We start from the raw sequence: 25,805 nt of genomic DNA, 5'->3' as shown, positions 1-25,805 counted from the left end.
CTTGTCACAGATGTTAAGTGAATCACTACAGTTGATAAGTTAGTGATATGGTTGTTCAGTGAATTTGACTTTGCTGGTCAGGTGGTTTGCAAAAAGTTGAATCACATGACACCCCCCCCCCCCCGGGACACTGCAACTGTCATAAATGTGAGTCAGTTGCCAAGCACCTGAATTTTGATCAGGCAACCATGGGGATGTGGTCATAAGTGTGAAAAACAATCATAAGCAACTTTTTTCACTGCCGTTATAACTTCAAATGGTCACTAAACAAAGCATCGTAAGTCAAGGACTCTCTGTACACAGAAAGACAAAACTTTTCTTTGGCAAGACTGGACATCCAAATAGGTAGGTAGTATCTACATCTGAGATAGATCACGTTCCATGTGCATGAAATTATTAAACATAATCTGAAGGAAATCTTAATCATGCTACAACAGACCTGGGCACATCTGGCCCTCCCTGTCCATCCCGCATGGATTGCTTTTATTTTGAAGGCAACTATTTTTAAAAAAATTTACATATGTGCGTGTGTGCATGCCTATTGGCTCAGCCCTCTGCAACAGTCCCAGTGTGGGAAAATTAATTGCCCTCCCCGTGCTAGAAATGCCCAACTAAAAATCTATCTTTCCAGCTGAAGAGTTATATACAAAGCTCTTAAGCAGAATATGTTGCTGAATGTTGTTAACTTCCCTCCCACACACAGCAATTTCAAAAATATGCAAAAGGAGGAGTTGCCTTCCGGTTCTGAAGTAAGCAAGATAAGCACAAGTCAGATGCACAGAAATTTAAGAGCCGGCTTAAACAAGGGCTTGCTGATTGAGCATGATGCAGACAATTTCATATATATCACACTGTTCTACTACTTCCAGAGGGCACTAGAGTTGTGGTGCCCTTCAATGATTTATGGCAGGGGTGCCCAATGTTGGCAACTTTTAAGGCTGGTGGACTTCGAACTCCCAGAATTCTGGGAGTTGAAGTCCACCAGTCTTAAAGCTGACAAGGCTGGACCCCAAACTTTATAAGGTCTTTACTTGTCATTCCTTATATTTTTGTTTCGTACTTTTTGTGTATACCGCTGAGAATTCAGATTGTGGGGGAATTTTAAAAAATGCAGTCAACTGATCAATACATACACATGTACTGAGGAAGATGAATGCACACCGATCTAGAGACATGCTATTTAATGACATTGCCAGAGGCTGCAAATTGCAATCCTTTCTTTCTCCCTCTGCCACAAGCACCCACCACCACCACCACACACACATTCACTTGATGGTCACAAAACAAAATAATTTGCACCTGCAAACATCCCACCTGCAGCTGGTCCATTGGCCTGTCCAAAGTACCCTGGTGGAGGCATAGGAGGCATCACCAAGTTGAATGGGATAGGAATGTTCATGGTGGTGACATGACTGGGCCCAGCACTGATCATCCCAATCTGATCATGGGTTTGGAAATACATGTTGGATGGCCGGCCTGAGAACACGCGGAAAAAGATGTTGAGTAGTTTTAAGATAAGATAGATACTGTAATATATTACCCGGGTGTTTTTCTCCTAGTACAAAATGGGTTAAGGAATTATTTGCCTCCTAACTTTCGATTTGGAATGGCACATGGAAAGTCCATAGCATGCATCCCGCTGAATCTACTGGGCAAAAGTGAGTTGCTCTTGGCAAGCAACCCCACTAAACACACTAATAAATCAGAACAATTCATAACTACAGAATGCAAGGCAGGCTATGGCTACCGTGTTTCCCCAAAAATAAAACTGCCTGGTCTTTTTTTTTTTGGGGGGGGGGGGGGAGAAGGAGGGGAAATGTTCACTGACTCACCTCATTTGCGCACATCGCCCCCAGCCTCCTTTTCGCTGTCAAGAGGCCTTCAGAAAAGCCTGGCCAGCTGCAGAAGAAATGGGCCAGCAAGGCAGGTGTCAGGGTGTGTGAGGTCTGACTGCAACTGTCCAAAGGTAAGCTGTAGGGCAGCTCCGCCCCATCCCCACCCTAGCTTAATTTTTACCTCTGCACCCTGGAGTGGGCAGGGTCTTAATTGGGGCTTATTTTGGGGGGTGGGGCTTATATTGGGCACACGTGTAAAAATCAAGCCAGGACTTACTTTTGGGGTAGGTCATATTTCTGGGGAAACACGGTAGTTTAGGAATTTAGCTATTTTGTGCCTAGGAGCCAATGTATCACTTATCTGGATTAAAGAAAATCCTAACGTCTCACCTTGGCTGCTGCGATCATAAACGGATCCAGGGATAATAGCTTCACGGGCATCATACATAGCAGTTGTCATAAACCGGGCTCCCTAAAACAGAATGCAAATTCAAATATATGAAGAGAACATAAAAACTATTTTTGTTCTGTCACAAACATCTGGAATAGCTACAGAGAGGAGACTAACTTCTTGCCTCTAGACAAGATGGACGGCATTTAAGTCTAATAAATGAACTTTTCTTAAAGGACTCTTGAATTATACAGCTTCCCTCCCGGCTCTGCAAAGGGGTAGAGTTTTGCTAGAAAAGATATCTGGGAGATGCTCCCAAAGCCGCCACCGCTGCTTTATGCAAGTTGACTCATAATCTGAATCAGCTTAAAGCAGACATTTACTTATTAACCAATTTACTGATTATATGGGTGGAGTGACTAACTTATCATGTAACAGAAATTAAAGGCAGTCTCCAAGCCACTGAGTCCAAATTCATCTGTGTGAATATGTGGAGTCTTTGATGCTCTCTGAGCTTGGTTGTTTGCAGACGTTTCACTGCCCAACTGGAAAACAAAACCAGTGGTAATAAGAGGTGGTGTGGGTTTGCTCCCCGTTTATATACAGTAGCTTGTCCTGCCAGTGTTGATGGGGGTGGGGTTTTCTCCTTGGTAGTTCCTTCATTAAGGTACAGTTTTTGCTTGATTGCTTTCCTGGGTATTTGCTGATGGACAGGATGTACTCAGGTGTTTTTGTTCTGTTCTTAGTGTTCTTATTGTCTCTTTTGAATGGCATTTAGATGTGACTTATCTCTATCTGTCTATTGATTTGTCTGAATGCCAAATTTCCTGAATTCCCTAGCATTTTCGCATTTAGCTTGGTCTAGGATACTTAATAGTTTCCCAGTTGAAATTATGGTTGAATCTGTCCATGTGGAATGTTCATCCTATCTACTGACTGTGCTCTGCTGGTCTTCTGCCTGCCTGTCCTTCTTACACTGTATGTTGAAGATGATCTTCTTGGACTATTGGATCTTTTCATTTACTGAAGATGTTTTTAATGGCTTTTGTTGGTTTGCAAGCTATGGTGATGTCATCTGTAATAGTCTGTTGTTTATTTCTGAGATTTTTTTTTATATATTGTTGTGTTATCCTTTTCATACTTTGTGTTAGTTATGCTCTACTGGGCTGAGTGATCAAGAAGAAAACAGTACTCTAATCAAGGAACAACTAAAGGAGAAAATTACATCTCCTCAACACTCAAAAATTTAATCCTGAGCTACATATATTCTGTTTCTTGTAAAATGTTTTTTGGATAAAATACTATAATTTTAACTCTCTGTTTAAATAATTATGAAAGTTTTCTTTCAAAATTAATGTTTCCCTATGGTAATGATGGCTTTAATTTCCCTGATTTTAAAGTATTCTACTGGGCTAGAATGCCCTAGAACAGTGTTTCTCAATCTTTGTGTCTTTTAAAGATGTCTAGACTTTAACTTCCAGAATTCCTCAGCCAGAATTCTGGCAGTTGAAGTTCATATATCTTAAAGTAGCTAAGGTTGACAAACACTGCCTTAGAATGCAATTCATCCAAGCCTGGAGATTTAAAGTTATTCAAAGAAAATACCATCTCTCTTGAGCAGTTGGTATATTGTTTTCCTCTTTCCTTTTTTTCAAAAATCCCTTTAGGTTGTCCTTGGCATCTTTTGCCAATCTCAGCAAATTCTGAATTTTAGCTTACTTGAAACAACTTTGACTTTTCCAGGTAACTTAACAAGCACTCTTGCTGGTAACTTGTCCTTTTATTCTTCATGCCTTTTTTCTTGTGAGATCTTCACAAAGCTTTTTGCCCAGCCACATTTGCACTTTCAGTTGTCCTTCCTTTTTTTAACCTCATTGGAATTATCATTGTCATTGTATAATTATATTCCTTTATAACAGGGTCTCCATCCCAAGCTGAGTCTTTTCCTACTTGCTTCATCTGTCATGAAATACTGCGACTATGGGCAGCTTTAATAATCCTTAAAATATATTAAATAGTTATTTTTTCCCATTCTTCTTATTATTTTCATTTCAGCCAAGTCTTCTAATTAAATTAGAATCAATTCCAGATTAGCTTACCCACTTGATCTCTCCTCACTGCTATTCGTTTGTTTGAAAAATCTGTACTTCACTTTGAAATTGGAGAATAGTACCTAGATCTTTTTCTTAGTTTGATGTGTGCAAATCAATATTAACAGACTGGCTTATATTTGCTTCTTGTTGTAGCCCAAATATTCCCTATATTCCTATTTATTGGATTTCTGAGCAAGATTGGTTATTTTAACATACATTTCAATTCTGTCTTTCTACTTCAGTAAACTGCATTCTTAACTGCCTTATTCCACTTGGCGAATTCAATCTTCCAACTCTCTAATAAGCAGTTTCTATTTTTCACTGAGCATTCTGGTAAGCCTCATTAAAATAATGCTTCTTTCTAACATTCACAAGTTTTATCAGAGTTCCTTATTTCAAGACTTTCATCTTCAAGCCACACCAGTTAGTTTAAAATCTTCTCAGTCAAGTTCACTGTGCTTCAGGCTCATCCGTTTTGATTTGTATGATGTTACCCAACTTCTACCACATGGATTAACAGGAAGGGATAGCGGTCAGCAGACTTGATAAGCTTTGGAGGTTGCTGTGTCATATGTCTGGATTCTGCCTTTGGCACACAGAAGGTTATGAAACATGTCTATACTTATTTCTAGCACCGGTGAGGTGGTGTAAAAGTAAATATCATCAGTACAGTATTATTGGTGATCCTTAGGTTGCCTGTACCCTCTTTTGTATGCCCTTGTACAGGTGGTCCTTATTTTACAACAGTTCATTTAGTGACATCACTGAAAAAAGTGACTTATGACCATTTTTCACTTACGACCATTGCAGCATCCCCAGTCACATGATTTACGTTTGGATGTTTGGCAACAGGTTTGTATTTGTCTTGATCTTCTGAGAAATCAAGTCAATGGGAGAAGCGAGATTCACTTAACAATCATGTTACTAATTTAGTAACTGCAGTGATTCACTTAACAAATGTGGCAAGAAAAGTCATAAAATGAGGCAAAACTCACATTTCTCACTTAGCAATATTAATTCTGGAGTCAACTGTGGTCATAAGTCAAGGACTACCTATATTCTTGTAGAACCAGAGCTTCAGGATACATTTTAAAATTTGCATGTTGCTTTGGAGGGATTTTTGCTGAATTTTATGTCTGACTGCTCTCCTGTCACCTGACACTAAGGAATAAGTGTGAGTTTTGTTCATTAACTGCGTGGCCTAAAGACACCACCACAAGATAGGTATCGTCCTTCACATTTGATCCGGGGCTCAGTGACTTGCAATCCATGGTACTGTTAGCAAAGATAAAGACTGCGTCGTGTTGAGCCTAAACTCTGGTGACTGCATACATTCAGGCTTCTTGAAACGTCCCTTCCTGCTCGTGTTTTTTTCAGGGTTTGATTGTATTTATTGATTTAGAAAATTTGTATGGCTTCCCAGTCACTGAGAGTGAGTTTGCAAAAAACAAAAACCCAATATAGAACAATAAAAACAATAGCTGTCACCCCTGTTTTTACAACTATATGCTATTATTGGAATGAGGACTGCTTATTCTAATGGGGGGGGTGTCAGTGAAATATTATCACTCTTAATAATCTTATTTAATTTTATTACCACCTTTCCCTTTATTGCCTCTATTTCCCCAGCATGCTATCCAACTTTAATAAACAGGTAGCCCTCACTTTCTGACCATTCAGTGACCGTTCAAAATCACAACAGCACTGAAAAAAGATGTATGACCAGTCCTCTAAATTGCGGCTATCACAACTTTCTGTGGTTACAAGATGGTGATTCAGTAGCTTGGCAACTAGAACGTATTTACAACAGCTGCAGCATCCCACAGTCACATGACTGCCATTGGCAACCTTCATAGCTTGCCTCCAACAACCAAAGTCAAAGGTGAAGCCAGTAGGAAGTCACAATTCATGGTCAAGTGACATTGTACTTAATGATCACAGGCGATTCTCTAATGACCCACAGTCAGAACTGCTGTCGTAAGTCATATGACTTTTCATTTTATGGCGAGTTGCTTAGTGACAAGAGTTGCCAGTCCCAATGAGTGAGGACTACCTATATTCTTAAGCCTAAAAAAAAAACCTGTCACTTTTACTTGTTTGCTCTCATTTTTACAATCAGAAAAACTACAGGTTGAAATTATTTTTGTGTTAACATTTAACATTATTCCAGATGTTCACCTTCCAGTTTCCTTTCATAATGAGCTTATGTGTTCCTCACTTTCAGTGAAATGGTATCATCCATACCACAGCTGTGTATGAACGCCTACTTTGATTCCAGCTATCATCTTTTTCAACCCTATCTTTCTTATAATAAATGCACTACAAAGGAAAAATACAAAAATAGTATTGTCTTAATCCATTTCTCCAAAGTCAGTTCTTAAAGCAGTTTATCCTTTATTGGAAGGGGCCTCTAGAATGAAACAGGTAGTCCTCGACTTACGAACACAACTGAGCCCAAAATCTCTGTTGCTAAATGAGACTCTTTTTTTTTTTGCAGTAAGCTCACAAAGAAGATTGCGCTGTGTGGAACTTACTGGATTGATAGTGTTGACCAGTTTTCGGGGCTTGCTGAACTGCATGAGGCTCTCGCGGAGATTGTTCAATGGTCCCTCCACCAGGACCTTTTGCTCCTTGTAGTAGTTCAGAAGGTGATTCCAGAGAGGCTGCTTGGAGAGTGCCTTTGGATTCCCAACAATAATGACCCCATATCTAAAAAGACAACAGTAAAACACCATGAAGGGTTACTTGCTTACCAACTCATTCATACTTCAAGTTATTTGTTATTAATCTTGTTGCAAGGATGACCCACTCTTGAACATTGCCCGTTGTATTTCCTTTAAGTCAGGTAGGTAAGGACTGCAGAGAAACAAATCCCTTTGATATGGAAATATCATATATGGAAAATGCCTTCCTAGTCAATCTCCTTTCAGGGCCTTCTTTGCCTGGGTCTTCCAGAAATATCACCTAAGCTGATTTTAATCTAATGGTGGTATTGTTTCTCCTAGTTTTAGTATTTATTTTGATTTTGTTATTTTTATAGGCCTATCATACTATTTTCTTTTGTATTCAATTTAGATTTATTCAGCACTGTAGCTTTAACACTACAGCTTGTACCTGACTTGCAACCATTCGTTTCATGACCATTCAAAGTTACAATGGCATTTTAAAAAGTGACAAACTTCCAGCATTCCAATAGTCACATGAATAAAATTTGGACGCTTGACAACTGGCTCCCATTTATGAAGCTGCAGTGTCCCGGGGTTATGCAATCACCTTTTGCAATCTTCCGACAAGCCAAGTCAATGGGGAAACCAAATTCACTTAATAACCGTGTGACTAACTTAACAAATGTTTTACAATAACTGTGGCAAGAAAGGTCGTAACATGGAGCAAAACTCATTTAACAACTGTCTTGTTTAGCAACATAAGGTTGGGGTTCATTGCTGTTGTACTTTTAAGCAGTTTTTATATTTGTACTTTTAAGCATTTTTCATATTTGTAATTGTGAAATGTTTGTGTGTTTTATCTTGTTGTAAGTCACTCAGAGTTGCCTTGAACTGTGAGATGAGTGGCAACTAAATCTGATAAGTAAAAATCACAAGCATGTCTTATACATTTACCCATAAGCACGTGAGAAAACCAAAGAAATATCACACCCATCCTTGTCCTCTTATCTTTGATTTTGCATTTGCAATTAACTCTCAGGATTTCTTAACTAAATAATGCATTTCAAATGAATATGAAATGAAATAAAGAATACATTTGAAGTTTTAAAAAATTTGGTTGAGCTTTTTAACAGCCATACGAATACAGTTAATAGCTGCCTGAGCCAATGAAAAATATCTTTTCAGATTGGAAAGGGTTTTTTTTTTTTTTCAATCTGGCTCCATCCAAAATGGGTAATTAAGGGATTCTGAAAGCAGAGATTCTATCTTGGATGATTCTGGAAAGTCCAAACCTTGCTCTTGTGAGAGCCACATTGAGACGCCGGGGGTCATTCAGGAAGCCAATGCCTTGATGTTCGTTGGCTCTAACACAGGAGAGGATAATGAAGTCCTTCTCTCGCCCTTGGAAAGCATCAACACTAGCGATTTCGACTTCCTGCAAAAGGGGGAGGGGAGAGAAGAGAGAAAGACTTCTCAAAGCCAATTTCTCATTTTCCCACATTTCAGTAATGCTATGTAATACAGGTATTATATATTGCATGAATACGGAACACCTCTTAACGATTCTAACTTTGAGATTCAGTATTTCAAAACAGGATGGAATCCCAGAAATAATCTTGTTTCATCCTTGAGGGAGGGGGAAATGAGGGCACCCACACATTACAAAATGTTTTATTTTAATAAATAAACCTGAAATGGAGGGGAGGGGCAAGTTTTCTCTCATGGGATGAAATACAAGCCATCGTCACAACCCTTTCTCCAAAGCAAATAAGAATTACACGCTTAAATAGTTATCTTTTCTAGGTGGAAGTTAAACTACATAAAGTTTTTTTTTTTTGGAAGTTCCTAACTATGCCACTTCGATTAAAATATTTGTAAATATAGTACACATGCTTTGAAACAAATGCAAAAACTAGCTGGGTTTCTGCAAACCTGGGCATACAAAGAATTAAGAAAGAAAAGCATAACTGACTACCTGATAAAGTTTGGTATGCAAAGATCCACTAAACTGCATGTATTGCACCAAGTATGAACGCTGGCCCTCGTAGGGTGTGATGATACCAATCTGATCTGGTTTTGCACCAGCCTTCAGTAGCTTTGTGGTTATTTTCTCCACATTGGCTGCCTCTGTTCTGTAAGATAAGGGAGGAGAGGAAAGAAGAGTGAACTCAATTTCTTATCTAAGCTCATATAAAGTTTGTATCTTTATTCAAATAGGCAAAACATTTCCCCAAATATTAAAATGAGGAGGGGACAAGATTTTATTTATTACATTTTCCCTCACTTCAATTACATTATAAGTAATTCAAGGCAGTGGACATATCTAACATGCTTTCCTATTTTCTCCAGAACAACCATGTGAGGTGAGGTGGCTTTCAAGCCTAAAATAGGATTAAAACACACATTCTCCTGATGATTGGCCCAAGGTGCAGAAAAGAGCAAACAAGATGATTAGGAGACTGGAGGCTAAAACATATGAAGAACGGTTGCAGGAATTGGGCCTGGCTAGTTTAGTGAAGAGAAGGACCAGGGGAGACAGGATAGCAGTCTTCCAATATTGGAGGGGCTGCCACAGAGGGGAGGAGGTGAAGCCATTTTCCAAAGCACCTAAAGGCCAGACAAGGAATAATGGTTGGAAACTGAACAAGGGGAGATTTAACCTGGAAATAAGGAGAAACTTTCTGACAGTGAGAGCAATCAACCCATGGAACAGCTTGCTTTCAGAAGTTGTGGGAGCTTCATCACTGGAAGCTTTCAAGAAGAGATTGGACTGCCATCTTTCAGAAATGGTGTAGGGTCTCCTGCTTAGGCAGCGGGTTGGACTAGATGACCTACAAGGTGCCTTCCAACTCTGTTAATCTGCAAAAGGTCACCCAGCCAGCATTCATGGTTAAGGCAGAACTCAAGAGTCTCCTGACCTTTAGTCCAGTACTTAACCTGGTCTAGCACCTTAATCATGAGACCAAACTGGCTCTCACCGTTAATAATGTTAATCTTTATCTGACTTAATCACATTCTCCTATTTTTGAATAAAGGGGCTCTATTATAAACTAACAGGAGAGATGCCTTGCCTGGCCTACCAAGTAATCAACTGAACCTCTCCCTTCTTTCTCAGATACAGGTTGCCATTGATCTTTTTTTACCTGTTCAAATAAGAAGTGCCAGAACTTGCAATTTCTTCTTGCCCCTGGGTCACGTAGAAAAACATGGGCTTGTCTGGCTGAGGCCATTGGAAGTCAAACCCCTTCTTCACACGGTCTGCTGCAGGAAAGATGGGACTCATTCATCAGTATAAAGGTCTTCAGTGAATCCTATTTCATTTGATTAAAATGGAGGTTTTCAATCTCAAAGAAGCACCTCAGCAGCATCAACCCCCTCCCCCTAATCAACTGTATCCCAAAGTCAATGCCAGTATTTCTCAACCATGGGAATTTTAAGAAGGGTGAACTTCAACTCCCAGCATTCCCCAGCCAGCATAGCTGGCTAGGAAGTCCTGGGAGTTGAAGTCCATCCCTCTTAAAAGTCCCCACGGTTGAGAAACGCAGGTTAATACAATTGACAGAGATGCTTCTTGGATACTAAAACCTGCCAATACTCATAAATTCCCTGTAATCTAAATCCCTTCTGCACACAAATTAAAAAAAAAAAACAACCTGTTTACCTGCAGTGACACCATTCTGGAGTGATCCTTCATAAAAGATGTTGGAAGGAAAAGCGCTCAGGGCTGGGTGCATGCGGTACTGAACTTGCAGGCGAATGGGCCGAATGCCCAGCACCACCAGTCGCTCAAAGAGGGATTGCGACAGGCCTGCTTTAGCTGCCTTCTTGCACATTACAACAGGGCCGAGCTGGCAATGATCGCCCACAAGGATCAACTGAGAAAACAAGAGATCTGATCAATGCACCTGCCATCTGCAGAAAACCTAGGCACTGCGCATCAGGTGTCAATCGAGAGGCAAGGACTGAAAGCCGCTTTGAATGGTCCACGTTTCCAAGCAGTAGCTAGGAAAGGGAGGAGCGTTTCTTGTCATCTGCCTTTGATTTGCAAGTGGTCCTCGACTCACGTCCACAACTGAGACCAGAAGGTCCACTGCTAAGCAAGGTGGCTGTCACAGCCGATTTTATGGCATTTCGGTTACAGTATTAAGCAAATCACTGCAGGTGTTAAGTGAACCATTCAGCTATTTCAGCAAAATCTGGCTCCCCCCCCCCCCCCCCATCAACTTTGTTTGTTGGAAGGCAGCTGGGAAGGCCGCAAATGAGGTCACATGACAATGGGAAACGGGAATTGTCATTTGCCAAATTTCAATCGTATGATCCCAGGGGTGACTGCAACACTTGTAAGTGCAAGGACCGGAAATGTCACTTTTTTCCCCATGCTGTTGTAATTTTGAAGTCACTAAATGAATTAAGTCGAGGACAGTCTGCAATTCTGCCTCAGCCATCGAATGGGTGGCATTCACTTACGCCTGTTTAACCTCTTGATATAAAGATCGAGTCACATTATTGCAGAGATAAGAACATATAAATTCAATAAATACAATTTAAAAAATAAAGCTATTTATTGTTCTTCTCCACAATCATTTGAGTTCTACCATAGCCTTATTTCTAATTTGGTTTTTTTTCTCCCCTCTCCATCCAGCTTCATACTTTTTTCCAGACTTCATCAATTCCCTCATCCTGGATTCCCCTTTCAAGCCTTCTAAGAACACCAAATTTTAATTTAGACAGAAATTTTAAAACACAACAATTTAGTATTTGCATGTGGGCAATTGTGCAATGTGCCTTCTTATCTAAAATCTCCATTTCAAACAATCTGAATTCTCTTCCTGAATAGGTCATTTAAAAAAAAAAAATCACACACATAACCAACCGGCTCATACAAACTATCTTCAAAAAGAAAAAACTAAAAAGAAAAAATGGAATAGCCAAATGTTTATTTACTTTTTATTCCTATATCAAAGTTCTTAACTGCCCATCTCCCTCATAGACGGGCTCTGGGTGGTATACAATTTAATCAATATAATAAAACTTTAAAAACTGAATAATTTAAGCAGCCCCAGCTTACCTGTTTTGCCCCAAGAACAACAGGCACCATGCACTCTGGCTCAGTGGCCTGTGTGCTTTCATCAATCAAAATGGAACGAAACTGCATTTTAGCAAGCCTTGGGTCGCCGGCTCCGACACATGTGCAGCAAATGACATCTGCATTCTAAGGGGGATAAAACAGCAGAGTTTCAGGATTGTTGATCACATGGCACACTGCTACTGCTCCCGACTCTCTATACTAAGCTATGATGTGGCTTCCTTGCATTGCATGCTGTACCCGCCAGAAATTTCATTACCGGAAGAGTGTTTGGAGATATTTTGTGTTTCTCACAAAATAAGGCCGGGCCTTTTTTTTTTTTTTGAGCCCCGAAAAAATGGCTAGGCCATCTTTTCAGGGGTGACTTAATTCCCCCCCTTGCATCCTCATCTAGAGCACCCCGCGGGCAGCCTTGCCACCAGCCGCTCCTAACAGGTGATCATGGCGAAGTGCAGAGAGCTCCCTACTCCCACTAAACACCTTTGCTGCAGACCCAAGACCTTTGGCACCCGCCGCTGTTGCTTTCCCTTCTGCCCATTCCACTGCCACGTTTGGAGCTGCCGCTTCTGTGTTTGGAGTGCCGCCGCCATTTGGAGCACCGCTGCCATGTTTGGAGCTGCCACTTCCGTGTTTTGAGCTGCCGCCGTGTTTGGAGTGGTGGCAGCGCTCCAAATGGCGGTGGTGCTCCAAACAGCGGCAGTGCTCCAAATGCGGACATGGCAACTCCAAACAGCAGCAGTGCTCCAAACAGCGGCAGCGCTCCAAATGTGGAAGCGGCAGCTCCAAACGCAGCGGCAGCTCCAAATGCAGAAGCAGCAGCTCCAAACGGCAGCGGTGCTCCAAACATGGAAGTGGCAGCTCCAAACGCGGCGGCGGCGGCATGGGCAGAAGGGAAATCAACAGCGGTGGGCGCTGAAGGTCTTGGGTCTGCCGCAAAGGTGCTTGGCAGGAGTACGGAGCTCCCTGTGCTCTGCCATGATTGCCCATTAGGAGCAGATGGTGGCGAGGAATTGCTACCCGCGGGGTGCTCCTAACGGCAAGTCCCCCCGCCCTCCCCCCTTATTTTGCATGTTTTAAAATAGGCCTAAATTTGGGGGGAGGGGCTTAATTTGATTTTATGCCAATAAAACATGCTGGGCCTTCCTACTGGTGGAGGCTGTATTGTTGGAGAAACACGATAGGATCATTCTTCTGTTTTTGCTGCATTGAAGATGAACAAGGACACAGCTCACCTACCTGCATCAGAGCAATCCTGAGCACAGAGTATCAGCCCTGTGAGAGACCAGGATAGCAGCTAAGTACAAGGAAATGATTACCATTAGCAATTCCCGCTCAGCTGTTCGTTTAAGTGCTCGGTAGCGTTTCTCATCAGCGGATGACAGTTCCCCAGTCTCATCTTTCAGTTGCTGAAGTTTCTGGAGCTCTGGCATGCTGAGAAACAAAATATGCACTATTTAGAATGTTATAAGTGCCGGAAATGTTACAACTATCCTTGTTTCATCACGTTGCATCCTGCTTTTAAGGTATCACAATTCAAAGGCAACAAGAACAAACACCGAGGCATTAGTGAGAACAGGAAACAAGGCAGTATTGCACAAAAAATAAAGTTAAACTTCTGTCTCAAAGTTAATCTGCAGACACAAAGAAATTCATTCCTTTTAATAAACTCAACCCTAGAGCAAAGAACTCTTAGCATAATGCCTAAAGCTTAAGGGTTGTGGAAAATATAAAATTATGATCCATCAGAATGAATGCAAGAATAAAAAATACCGGCAAGACCATTTCCAGTCACGTCTTACCTATCCATATTCCTGATCTGGTTATGCAGAGCTAAGAAAGAGACAGGTGAATCAATGGCCTCGCGGCTCTTTGCACACAGGCGCACCACCTTCAGCCCCGTCTGATGTATTTTTTCTGTCAGCTGGTCCACAGCAATGTTACTTGGGGCACAAACCAGCACAGGCCTTTGAAAATAGCATGAAACTCTGATTAGATGAAAAACTGAGACCAAACAATTCCATCCAACCAAAACCTCCTCCCTTTTTTATTTGGGATAGCTCTTGCCAAACTATAAATTTAGTGTAAACAAAGGGCTAACAGAGATTACAAAAACAGATCTGCCAATATCAGATTTTAATCCTGCCTTTATTACTTTATAAATAATTCAAGGCAGCAAAAGTATATATTTCTTCCTCCTTCTATTTTCCTCACAACAACTACCCTATGAGGTGGGCTGAGAGAGAGAGAGAGAGAAAGAGAGAGAGGGAGGGAGGGAGAGGGAGAGGGAGGGGGAGGGAGAGAGAGAGAGAGAGAGAGAGAGAGAGAGAGAGAGAGAGAGAGAGAGAGAGAGAGAGAGAGAGCAAAAAAAGGCCCATCTCTGACCTCTTAACAGTTGCTAGAATCTGGACAGAAGCATTTAGATTTTTGAAAATTTAGATGGAGTCTCAGAGACGGCAGCTGCATGGTCAAAAGTCCCATCTCCTTTTACGAGTGTCACATCCACATTCCAAAGCACAGACCTTTAATCATAAGATTACAGTAAATCTATTCTGCCCTCTGGGTTCTGAGCTAGTGTGTCCTTTCTCTCTTACCCATTTCCTTGCCTTGCCAGGTGATATACAATTGTGGCTGATGTCACAGTCTTGCCTGTGCCAGGGGGGCCCTGGATAAGACTCAAGGGACGCTGCAAAACAGTCTTCACTGCATACACCTGACAACAGAAGTAAAGAAGACTGTGAAGTCAAGCAGGTTATAAACCCAACACCTAAAACTCTCATTCCAATTCTTGGGTTTTCTGTTGGAACGGGACAAACCTGAGAATGGTTGAGGTCCGGAAGTCCTTGTGCTGTGAAGCGCTTTGGCAACTGACATTTAATTATAACATCTTCCACCTCATGACCCAGAAGTTTGTGATAGATGTAACCAGAAACGGATGTTTCATCCACAGCAAATGTTTTTAGGGCACTCTGCATTCTGAAAAAGAGAGGCACAAGTGTGCACTTTGGCACTTTCTCACCCTCCCCCAAAAAGCAAAATCAAGAGCTGCCCCCAAAATAAAACGGCACCAACCTATCAAAGGATGTCGATTTCCATACAAAGTCTACTTGGAAGTTGTGAGTCACTTCCACAGGAGCACCAACACTACTTCTCAACTCAATTGCAATTTCATCACCGTAATCTACAAAAGCTTGTTAAGCAGTAATTTCAGAAAAATCTAAGGCACTACGTGCCTTCCTATTGCTGCACATACCCTGTTTCTCCAACCATAGGGCCTCCCCCAATAGGAAGTCCCAGCATGTTTGATAGGCATGAAATGAAATTAAGCCCCTCCCCCCAAATTAAGGCCTATATTAAAACATGAGAAATGGGGGGGGAATGGTGGGGGGATTTGCCGTTAGGAAGTACTTTTGTTGCACACCCGGATAAGGCGCTGCCTGCGTTGACCCTGATACGAAGTGCCCCACCAACGCTGAGGTCAACATCCAAGCCATCGCCTCCCACCTGCCCAAAGATGCAAGGGGGGAGAAATTAAGTCACCCCTGAAAAGACGACCTAGCCATTTTTTCGGGGCTCCAAAAAAAATAAAAAAAAATAAGACCCGGCCTTATTATATGAGAAACACGGTAGACTGATGCATAACTTTACAGAACCATATTTTATTTATTTACCTGAAGGCTCATAGTGTACTACTAGAATTCACTATCACTATTAATGGCCTGGAAAGATAACCAGGCAGAGAATTATAAGTAAGCTGAATGTTAACAGAGGCAAAACCAAAGTTACTTTAGCGTTGTTTAATTTTCTGCATGACCACCAAGAATTTTAAGACAGCTCAGGAAAAAAGATACTTGTCATTCATAATTCTAGTACAAAAATCTGGCAGCAAATCCATTTGCCAGGTAGTACATTCTCACTCTGCATCTTCCTCTATTTGTGAAATTAAAAAGGATACTGTCAGGAACTTTAATGACATGGCCAATTCCTTTCCACAGTGGGGCCAAATCCCCTTTGTATCTGAGGCAGATCTCATCCCCTTGCATCAAACGCATATCTGAGGAGACAGTAAATAACTTTGAATATTTTTTGAAGATAGTACTGTATATGGTATCATCTGCCCACTGACTTTTATTAACCAAATCCATTTTTAAAAACTTGTTGATATTGCTAATTCCAGACTGACCTGAATCAGTCTTCGGCAGAGTGAAGTAGGCAATCCTTTTCTTGTTCAAACCAAGATCCCATCTCACAGTAATGTTGTCTTGAGTCTAAAATAAAGATAATTCTTTATTTTTTTATTCTTTAACTAGAATCAAAGCTGATATGGACTTTTATCTCCTATTTTATTCCAGTGGATGAATCACTTATATAAACTTCTTTGATTACTTTTTTAGAAATGTGCTTGATTCAGTGCTTGCTAGAAGATTTCAAATGCATCGGTAATAACAATATTAAGGGGACCAATTAATCTGATTAATTCAGTGGAGCTGCTTCTCATTCATAGACAACTGAAGTTCTTTTCCTATTCACCATCTAGTTGTCTTCTCGCTTGATTATTTGCAAACGTACAGAATCCACCTGCAGCTTTAGAACTATCAGACTGCCCACTTCTAATCTATTAATAGCCCACCTTTTTTGGTCAGATTATATTTGCTGCAATGCCCGTTGCTTTCTACTGAAGAACAATACATGTTTATAGCAGATCACTCTGTCTGTATCCACAGACCTCAAGACAGAATACAAATTAAATAATTCGGAAAAATTTCTTTAAGGAATACAAAAAAACTCTGCCAACAAAGCACTTATTGAAAGCAGCTCAACTATAACAAATACAATCTGTAGAAAATATAACACTGAAGCTGTCAATAGAGGCCCATATATTCATAATACTGAAATGAACATGTAACCATTTACAATGCCTAGTGCCTTTCAAACGTTTACTCTCACTTAACCCCCCCTCCCCAAGCATACTGTTTAGTGTCACCAAACTATTTCAAGGGGCTGCTTCCTTTTATCCATTTTACCTGAGATTCCTTCAATTTCTTGTCATAGTCTGCTTCAAGCTTGACCAGAGGACCAAAGATGTTCTGGTATTGATAAGCGTCTTCATATCTAAGGAGGACATGCTGTGGCTCTTCATCAACCCCAGGCTTTTCCAGGTCCTCCAAAGTGGCAGATGGGTTCTCCTGCAATCACAGACAAAAGGAGGACACTAAACCCAACTTGTAAGGATATTGCAAATAATAACAGGCCATATCCGCCTTTGACCGAAATCACCCAGAAATCCTAATTATATACATGGCAAAGAGTATCGTTGTACAGATTGTGCAAATTCCACTCAATTTGCAGAATTCATCTTTTGCTGATTAGGATGAAGGCATGAATCTAGACAAAGCTTCAAACCCCCAACAACTGGTTTTCTTATTTAACCACCTTGCTGGTTTTAATATTCAAAACTTTAACAGCATCTTCACAGTCCAGAAATTCAATTTAGAAAGAAACCAAGGATACTCTGGAAGCTGAATTCTGAACCCAGTATTATTTATGTCTGTCTGTACTCAAATATATTTGCTTATGTCTGAGATAACATCTTCTAGCTCCCGTTTTCTCTCCATGGACAACCTGAATCTTTCAAACACACCTTCCAGAGTTCTTCTAGTTTGTTAATCTGCTGAGCTGTGATCTGCCGGGCCCTCAGTTGTTCTTGTTCTGAAGGAATTTTGACTAGCCAGGAAAGGAAGCAGCGATCCTGAATCAAAGGCTGCCACTGTGAGCTGTCCCAATTGATGTCCTTTAAGCTGCTCTGGCTGGCACAAGGCTGCCTGCACAATCAGGATATGAGAGAAATATATTAGACTAATACAAAAAGTATTACTCAATAAAAAAAACTACATTAAAATATACACTTAATAGATTCTTGTGATCATCTTTCGAATAATTTATTTCTAAAAAACAAAAATTCTCTTACCTGCATAACAAAACCACAACGGAGTCAGCTTTGGCTGGGATGAAACCAAGAAGAAACACATTACGACAGCCACAATTGTAGCATTCCAAGACGGTCTCGCCCAGAGGACCATCTTTATGAAGAGTCACTTCTTTGCACTTGGCTCTCACAAGATGGTTCACAATGTGACTGGTAAAAGAAACATTGCAGAACAATGATTGCAAAACAAACATTTTCTTTGAAATTTAAACAGAAAACTCCTTATTCGTATTGGAAAAACAAAATGAAGTTCAATTCAGAATAATTGGAAGGGACCTTGGAAGTGGTCCAGACCTACCTCCTGCTAAAGCAGGAGACTCTATGCCAGGGGTCTCCAAACTTGGCAACTTTAAGACCTGTGGACTTCAACTCCCAGAATTCTAGGAACTGAAGTCCACAAATCTTACAGTTGCCAAGTTTGGGGACTCCTGCTCTATGCCATTTCAGACAAATGGCCATCCAATTTCTTAACAGCTTTCAGTGATGGAGCACCCTCAACTTTCGAAGGCAAGCCGTTCCACCAATTAATTGTGCTGTTAGCACAATTTCTCCTTACTTCTAGGTTGCTTGTTTTCTCGATTAGTATCCATTGTTTCCTGTCTTGTCTTCTGATACTTTGGGAAATAGGTTGACCCACCCACCCCCTTTGTGGCAGCCTCTCAAATATTGGAAGATTGCTATCATGGCACCCCTAGTCCTTCTTTTCATTAAAATTCAAGTAAAGTGGATCTTTATTTTATATCCTGTCTTTATTATTTTTACAAATTTAACTCAAGGCAGCAAATAAGTAGTGGAGTTAGATAAAGCATCCATTCTGGGTAACACAAGGAAAAGATTGAAGGTCTTACTGGACTTCCTGGGAGGCAGTCATGACTAGCAAGATATATCAGCCAACTGATACTCCATGTTCTAGTCCTGCTTTTACCTACGAAAGCCAGCTGACTGGTTGTGGGCCAGTAACCCTCTCGGACCAACCCACTTCACAGGGTTGCTATTGTGGGGAAATAGGAGGAGGAAGGAGTATAGTGGATGTTCAATACCTTGAGTTATTTATAAAAACAATGAGGGGATATAAACAAATAAAATGTTCCAGAGATACACTTTTCCTCAGGTGCTTATGCACTAGCATCATTCAAATTAAGATTATTTAACAGAATTTACTTCCAAATGCCTTTGGAAGAGTGAGCTACCATAATGCAATTAACTCAGCTGTTCATGGAAAATTAGCTGCTAAACCGTGTGACATTAATACAGTATCAATTGCATTGGTTGTTGATGTATCTTCAGACCCAATTCAAAGTGCAGTTTTTGATCTTTAGAATCATAACTGCCTGAATCCAGCTTACTCAGGCTATCTACATCTCTATCAGGAGTCTTGTTCTTAAGAACCTTCACATAGGCCCTACTAATGAAGAGTGCTAGCGCCAGCAATTTGAAAAAAAGGGGCTTCTCAGTACAATTCCCATGTTCTAGTACAAATTGGTATGTCCCCATCTCTGCAATCTTTCAACAGCAGCAAAAACCTATTTGCTTTGTGTTGCTTCTTGACTACTACATGATAGATATGGTCTTAAGTTGCTAATTTTAACTCGTTTCACGACACAGGTAGCCTTGATCACAATTGGATCTGGAATTTCCATTACTAAATGAGGCAATTGTTAAGTGAGTCATGCCCAATTTTACTACCATTTTGCTATGGTCATTGAGTGAATCACTGTTATTAAGTCAATCCAACTTCCCCGTAAACATTGCTTGTCAGAAGCCAGCTTGTAGGTGCCAAATGGAAACCTGACCCGACATGCTGCAACTGTCATAAATACATGCCAGTTGCCAAGGGCTCAAATTTTGATTAAGTGACCATGGGGACACCACAACAGTTATAAGGTCATGGAGCAGTCATGTCATTTTTTTTTCAATGACACTGTAACTTCAAACATTTGCTAAATGAATGCTCATAAATCAAGGACTATCTGTATTTAAGTCAAATAGTATTCATTAATGATTCTTACTGCTATTGTTATTTCCCTATATTGTATTCATAAGACATTAAGGGATTGTATTTTATGAAATACTAAGAAACTTTTGTTTACATAATAGAAAATACCTTATGGGGACTTAGCTCTAACAAGTGTGCCCTACTAAAATGTTGGTAAGGTTTAAGCCATTGTAGAAAGCACTTTCAAGCGAGACTGAATTTTTGCAGAAATTGGGAAGTCCCATAATTCAACAATAGAGTACAAGTACTTATACTCAATAGGGACCTAAGCTCAATTGGCTCAAGTTCTCCCTCAAGATTTTGGATAATTGCTTACAGTGAAAGTTGACCAATTATTTGAATTAGCACCTGAAAGCTTTCTGTGTTCATACATTTAACAGAAATGAATTATGTTCTCTTTGTGAATGTGAATATTTACCTGCCAGAGGTATTCCCACGTCCATTGCAGAACCACTTCTTGCTGGTGTTACAATAGACCACACAAGCTGGGTCATGGATGCCACAATAGCTAAGGAAAACATCGAGGGACCATCACTGTAAATCAATTCTACTTCAAGGAGAGGAAATCAGTGACACTCACCCATACAAACTGATTAAGGAATTACAAAGACCACTATGTTATTGCTTCTGGAAGCTGGCAGAAGCATCACTAACCTTCTGGACTTTATATTATCACAAGAGGCAATTGCCTCTATGGCAATATAGCCTCTTGTGATCAATGTTAAACATCATCACACTGAACATAAGCACTGCAGCTTAAATGTATGCTCAAGTCATTCAAAACGCATAGTTAGAGAATATATCTTATTCAGCTAAGGACTGCAGAATATGGCATAACCAAACCAGTCTTCCAAGCTTCAGAAAAAAAGAATAACAGAGTGGGAAGGGACTTTGAAAGTTTTTTAGTCCAACCTCCTGCTCAAGCAGGAAACTATAGCATTTTAGACTAATGGTTATTTAATCTGTTCTTTAGAATCTCCAGTGTTAGAGCACCCACAACTTCTGGAGGCAGTAAAGCATAAATGCAATATTCTTAGAGAGCCAGAAGCAAGGTGTTAGAAAATGAGCTGATGCACTAGGGCACCTTAAAGCAGTGGTCGCCAACCAGTGGGCCGGGGGCCACTGGTGGTTCGCAAGAAAATTATGGTTGTCTGCAGAGAAATGTCACCCCCAAAGCAATTAATCCAGGCTGTGCGGGAACACAAGGCTGCACCACCCACATGGCCCGCAGAAACACAAGGCTTGTGTCGCTTAATATTCCAAACAACACAAGGTAGTGAGGGGAGGGGGGAAAGGGCAGGGGGGGAACTTGCCCCACGTGTCTCGCCTGGCCACCGGGCTGCTTCTTTCCACTTCTTTCTTCTTCTGCTTTTGGCTGCATGCAAGGAAAGCAGCAAAAGGCTTTCTTTCTCTCCCCCAAACTCTGCCAGAAATGAGTCTTTGGGACCCTGCAAGGCTTCCTGCTCCAAGAGGCTGCGTCAGCGTGACAAGTCACACAAAGGTTCATTTCTGGCGGAGGTTGGGGGAGAGAAAGAAAGACTTCTGCTTCTGCTGCTTTCCTTGCATGAAGCCAAAAGTCTCTCTCTCTATCTCTCTTTTTCTATCCTCCTGAGAACAGAGCTGGAGACAGTATCCTGCGTTCCCAAATAAAGAATGATCGATCGGTAGGAAAACAGGGTGGAGAATTTTCCTGCAGACTTTTTGGGGGATTTTCCCAGGGTCTCTGGTCCGCAGGATTTAAAAGTATGAGTTTGGTGGTCCTTGAGGTCCAAAAGGTTGGTGACCCCTGCCTTAAAGAGTCAGATATAAAACTACTTAAACATGGAATAACAGCATTTAGGTCCAAGAAAAGGCAACAGCAATCCCATCTGATAAGAGGACTAAACCTCATACAAGATCATTGATTTTAATATAAGCTAACAAGAACGCATTGTAAATCCTTTAGCTGACTGATAAAAACCATTTTCTCAATCCTCACATACTTGCCCAGGTTCTATGGGAGAGCATATACCCCGGAAGCCTAAGGAGAGAGTCACTAGATACTGGTTGTATGGTAATGATGGTAAAATGGCATGGGAAATGAAAAAGTAAATCACTCACTAGCCACGGGGAGAAAGCTTCCCCGGTGTATTAAATTGATGCCCTGTTCTCATAACACCAGGCACTACTAACTCACCTGCAGGCATGTATAGGAAGGTCCTTGGTGTAGTAAGTGTCTTCCTCATCTTCTTCAAAATTGAGCTCTGCAAGAAGTTGGCTGGTTTTAGGCACATTATCATCCACAGCCCCATTCTGGAGGATGCCATCTGGTCCATTTACCTGGAGTTAAAACAAAACAAAACAAAAGTCACATATGCAAGTAATTTATTTTTTAAAAAAGCAAGTCATATAACTTAAGGCATTTTTAAAAAGAGGATACACCACACATCAATGCCAATTTACAAGCCCGTGTACAGAATCTTGAATTATTATGTTCAATAAACATTGTGATGGCCTTTTAAGAAATGTTATTTTTAAACATAAATTTAAAAACAGTTTTCTGTACAGTAGTAACATTTGGTTATGATTACTGCCCCTTTGTTTTATTTCCTCTTCTATCAGCAGTTTCAAATCATACCTTTTCTTAAAGTATCCACAATACACTTTTAGTCTTAAGAAAACTAAAGAAAAACTAAAAGAAAAACAGTCTCTTCAAACATCTGTCCTCCTCTAAAATCACAGACTTCACTAGGTTCTTCCTTAATTCTTTTGCTTTGATCTATCCCAGTCACAAGTCTATATAGAAAGCCTCAATTCACAAGTTTCCTAAGTAATGATATAGCATCACAAAAGTTCGACATCCACCCATAAATTTATAGACTGTAACATTTTTTGCCTGCTAAACAAGATGGGAGTATCTACAATTGCTTAAACATGTCTGATACAAAAAAAATTGTCTGGTAAGTCAGAATTAACAGAACTGAAGCAATGGCTAAAGGGCCAACAATACTGACATTCTTCCAAATTCTTTAATCCCCATCACCCCAAGGCCCTGATTTAGGAACCCTAATCTTGCCTGTGCATAATAATGATTTCCTTCAGTAGCTCTCAAAGTAAGAATGGATGAAACATTGCTACCAATGTTTCATCTATTCTTCAATGAGAGATTTGATTTCTGCTTTCATCTCTCATAGGGTAAGTCATTCTAATTCAATGATGGGTGATCTTGGAAGTCAAATAAATACTAGCTATCACTAATTACAAAAGGAGGAATCTCATCATTATATATTTTTAATTGTTATATCTTCAATAAGAGATTGGGTCAGATCTTTTAAAGGATTATAGCCTTAGAGAATACTATATTTCAAGAGGCTAATAAAGAATTATCAAAACAATCAACAACTAGAATTATAGGAGGGGGAGAGAATGTGAGGCTAACATGTGCCATCCTTAATGCCAAAAGCCCTCCATATTTACTTACCGTATTTATCGGCGTATAACACGCACAGGCGTATAACACGCATTCCCTTTAAGAGGGAAATTTCAGGAAAAAAATATGCGGCGGGCGCAGCGCTGACATCACGTCACGATGCTGCGCCGCCGCTAGGCACTATTGGGAACGGGATCCCTTAAAGAGGATTCCGCTCCCTGGACATCGGCGTATAACACGCATAGATCATTTGCCCCCTATTTTCAGGGGGAAAAAGTGCGTGTTATACGCCGATAAATACGTATCTATAATTTAAGAAATTAAACAAGTGTTAATATCTTTGTGTAATAATATCCCTAGATACCACACAGGCTATATAGTGATTATTAATTTTAAAAAGTGATGGTTATCAATCTTGTTTGGAAATACCAATTAGATGAAGTCACACTAAGGTGTCCAGGATCAAATCTACATATATACCTTAATGGTCTTGCAAACCATTTAAATATGCTCTTCAAAAAAGGAAGTCAGAAAAACATCAGCACTGCAAGTACCATTTTAAGAATCAAGGCCGTGGTAGCAGTACCAAATTACATAAACTTAAATATCATTTATTATTACATATACAATTCCAGTCCTCCCATTAAACTTTCTAATACCTTCCCCAAGAAACATCATGATTACTGAAGTTTTTAAAACCAGCATGTCTACTGTTCTGGACAAGGTGGCATGTGTAAAACCTTGTGGCAAGAAAAATTGTGCAATAATGTTTTTTAAAAAAAACTTTCCCAGTTCAAGAAAAAAAGCAATAATAAATCAATAATAAATGGCTGTCAAATACAAATATATTATGCTGATCTGGCAGTTTCAAAGTTTAATCAATGTTTTTCAGACTACTTCAACTAAGGAGAAAAACATGTCATTATGAATAAATTACAATAGAGTTAGAGAATAATTCCTAAAAGTTAATGCTGCAACTTAACACATATTTACTTGGGGGGGGGGAGGGGGAATTGACCTAAACAAATATATTCCTCAAACACCTACAGCATATGAAGTTTCCAAGAAGCAAGACAGAACTGTTTATAGAACAACCTATTGTTGCTCCTTGGGCAGGCAAATCTAAGAAGAGGCAGCTCCACAAAACTCAGGCAGTCATAAGATATAAATACATATAATCAGATATATGGAGACAATGGATGATCCAGGAGAGATTCAGAATGGCATCTCTCAATTTCTAGCACCTGCAATAGCTACAAGTCTGCAGGCACAAAACAAGTAACAAGTGATATCTTACTAGTTTACTAGGTAATTCGTAAGTTCAAAATTATGTCTCAAACCCAGTAATCTGACAAATCCATTTTGAGGAATACAAATGTAAGCATATATAACTATACTTTCCATACACAATTTACATAAGTAAACTATAATTACATGCATGAGCAAGAAGAAACCTGCTCAAACATGGGGCTCACTCTTTCTCTTCCATACAAATAAGAAAAATAAACTGCAATCTAGTTTTTTGGCGAGCAGGTTCCCAATATGTTGCTGTATTTAGCTGTTGAACACTTTTTGGTGATCATAGACTGCAGTTAACATTTTTGAATAGTATATTAAGAAATATGGTGGACAGGGTGTTCTGAAATTTTTCTTTCACTTTTTGGATCTACCTATAAGAAACATGGTGGACAGGGTGTTCTGAAATTTTTCTTTCACTTTTTGGATCTACCTATATAATTAAACCTATTTTAAGATTCATATTACAGGTTTTTGTCTAAATTCCTTGTGAAAATAGTAGAGAAGCCCAGGTTGGATTGGGCTCTTCAGATCACAAAAATGGATTTAGTATCACAGACTGCCTATTTCCTTCATGATGAACAGTTGGCTATAAAAACTGCCTGCTTTCCCCCCATCTGTTTAAGAAAGCCATAATTATCTTTAAAACAGATTTTCTAATCTTATGTAAAGCTAAAATAATCTTCAAACTTGAAAACCAAATTATTTTTCCCTCTCTGTTATGTTAAATAAGGAGAGTGGAGAGCAATATTAGAGTTCTGAGGATATCGTCTTGTTCATATACATAATATTGCAGTTTTGTGTTATTCAGGGTAATATTTTTAGTTTAAAATAAGACATAGAATATTTTGTAAAAATATTGCGGTCATCTGATTTTTAAAGGATTATATCTCAATGTCTTAGTACACAGCTAATTGATCAAAGCCATCCCTTAAAGCAGGATGTCAAACTCATCACGTGCTGGCCCCGTCCCCACCCTGTTTAGCAAAGGGGGGGGGAATTCCTGATATGTCACATGACTCCACTGTGACAACACAAGTTTGACACCCC

At 40.0% G+C, this 25,805-nt stretch overlaps 1 protein-coding gene across 4 annotated transcripts in view; it reads right to left on the bottom strand.

Moving 5' to 3' along the window:
- Nucleotides 1-25,805, bottom strand: part of UPF1 (UPF1 RNA helicase and ATPase) — a 34,023-nt gene that overhangs the window by 4,852 nt on the left and 3,366 nt on the right. The window contains exons 2-21 of one of the 4 annotated variants that reach the window (XM_087920569.1): nt 22,227-22,369; nt 20,469-20,558; nt 18,037-18,204; nt 17,710-17,890; nt 17,093-17,254; nt 16,252-16,336; nt 16,024-16,122; nt 15,141-15,258; nt 14,885-15,044; nt 14,663-14,781; nt 13,871-14,035; nt 13,388-13,502; nt 12,054-12,197; nt 10,647-10,860; nt 10,129-10,246; nt 8,961-9,117; nt 8,278-8,420; nt 6,854-7,028; nt 2,226-2,307; nt 1,300-1,476 (exon numbers count right to left, since the gene is read on the bottom strand). In XM_087920569.1, the coding sequence (XP_087776695.1) occupies nt 1,300-1,476; nt 2,226-2,307; nt 6,854-7,028; nt 8,278-8,420; nt 8,961-9,117; nt 10,129-10,246; nt 10,647-10,860; nt 12,054-12,197; nt 13,388-13,502; nt 13,871-14,035; nt 14,663-14,781; nt 14,885-15,044; nt 15,141-15,258; nt 16,024-16,122; nt 16,252-16,336; nt 17,093-17,254; nt 17,710-17,890; nt 18,037-18,204; nt 20,469-20,558; nt 22,227-22,369 (2,815 nt within the window). The remainder of the gene's footprint in view (nt 1-1,299; nt 1,477-2,225; nt 2,308-6,853; nt 7,029-8,277; nt 8,421-8,960; nt 9,118-10,128; nt 10,247-10,646; nt 10,861-12,053; nt 12,198-13,387; nt 13,503-13,870; nt 14,036-14,662; nt 14,782-14,884; nt 15,045-15,140; nt 15,259-16,023; nt 16,123-16,251; nt 16,337-17,092; nt 17,255-17,709; nt 17,891-18,036; nt 18,205-20,468; nt 20,559-22,226; nt 22,370-25,805) is intronic. The other 3 variants (XM_087920577.1, XM_026699046.2, XM_026699047.2) reach the window with 3 other exon arrangements.

The sequence above is a fragment of the Pseudonaja textilis genome, chromosome 1 (genome assembly GCF_049901715.1).
Source record: "Pseudonaja textilis isolate UNSWEBS1 chromosome 1, rPseTex1.2, whole genome shotgun sequence".
Taxonomy (NCBI): domain Eukaryota; kingdom Metazoa; phylum Chordata; class Lepidosauria; order Squamata; family Elapidae; genus Pseudonaja; species Pseudonaja textilis.
Note: the sequence above shows the minus strand (reverse complement) of the source record. Positions and strands in the feature narration are given on the sequence as shown.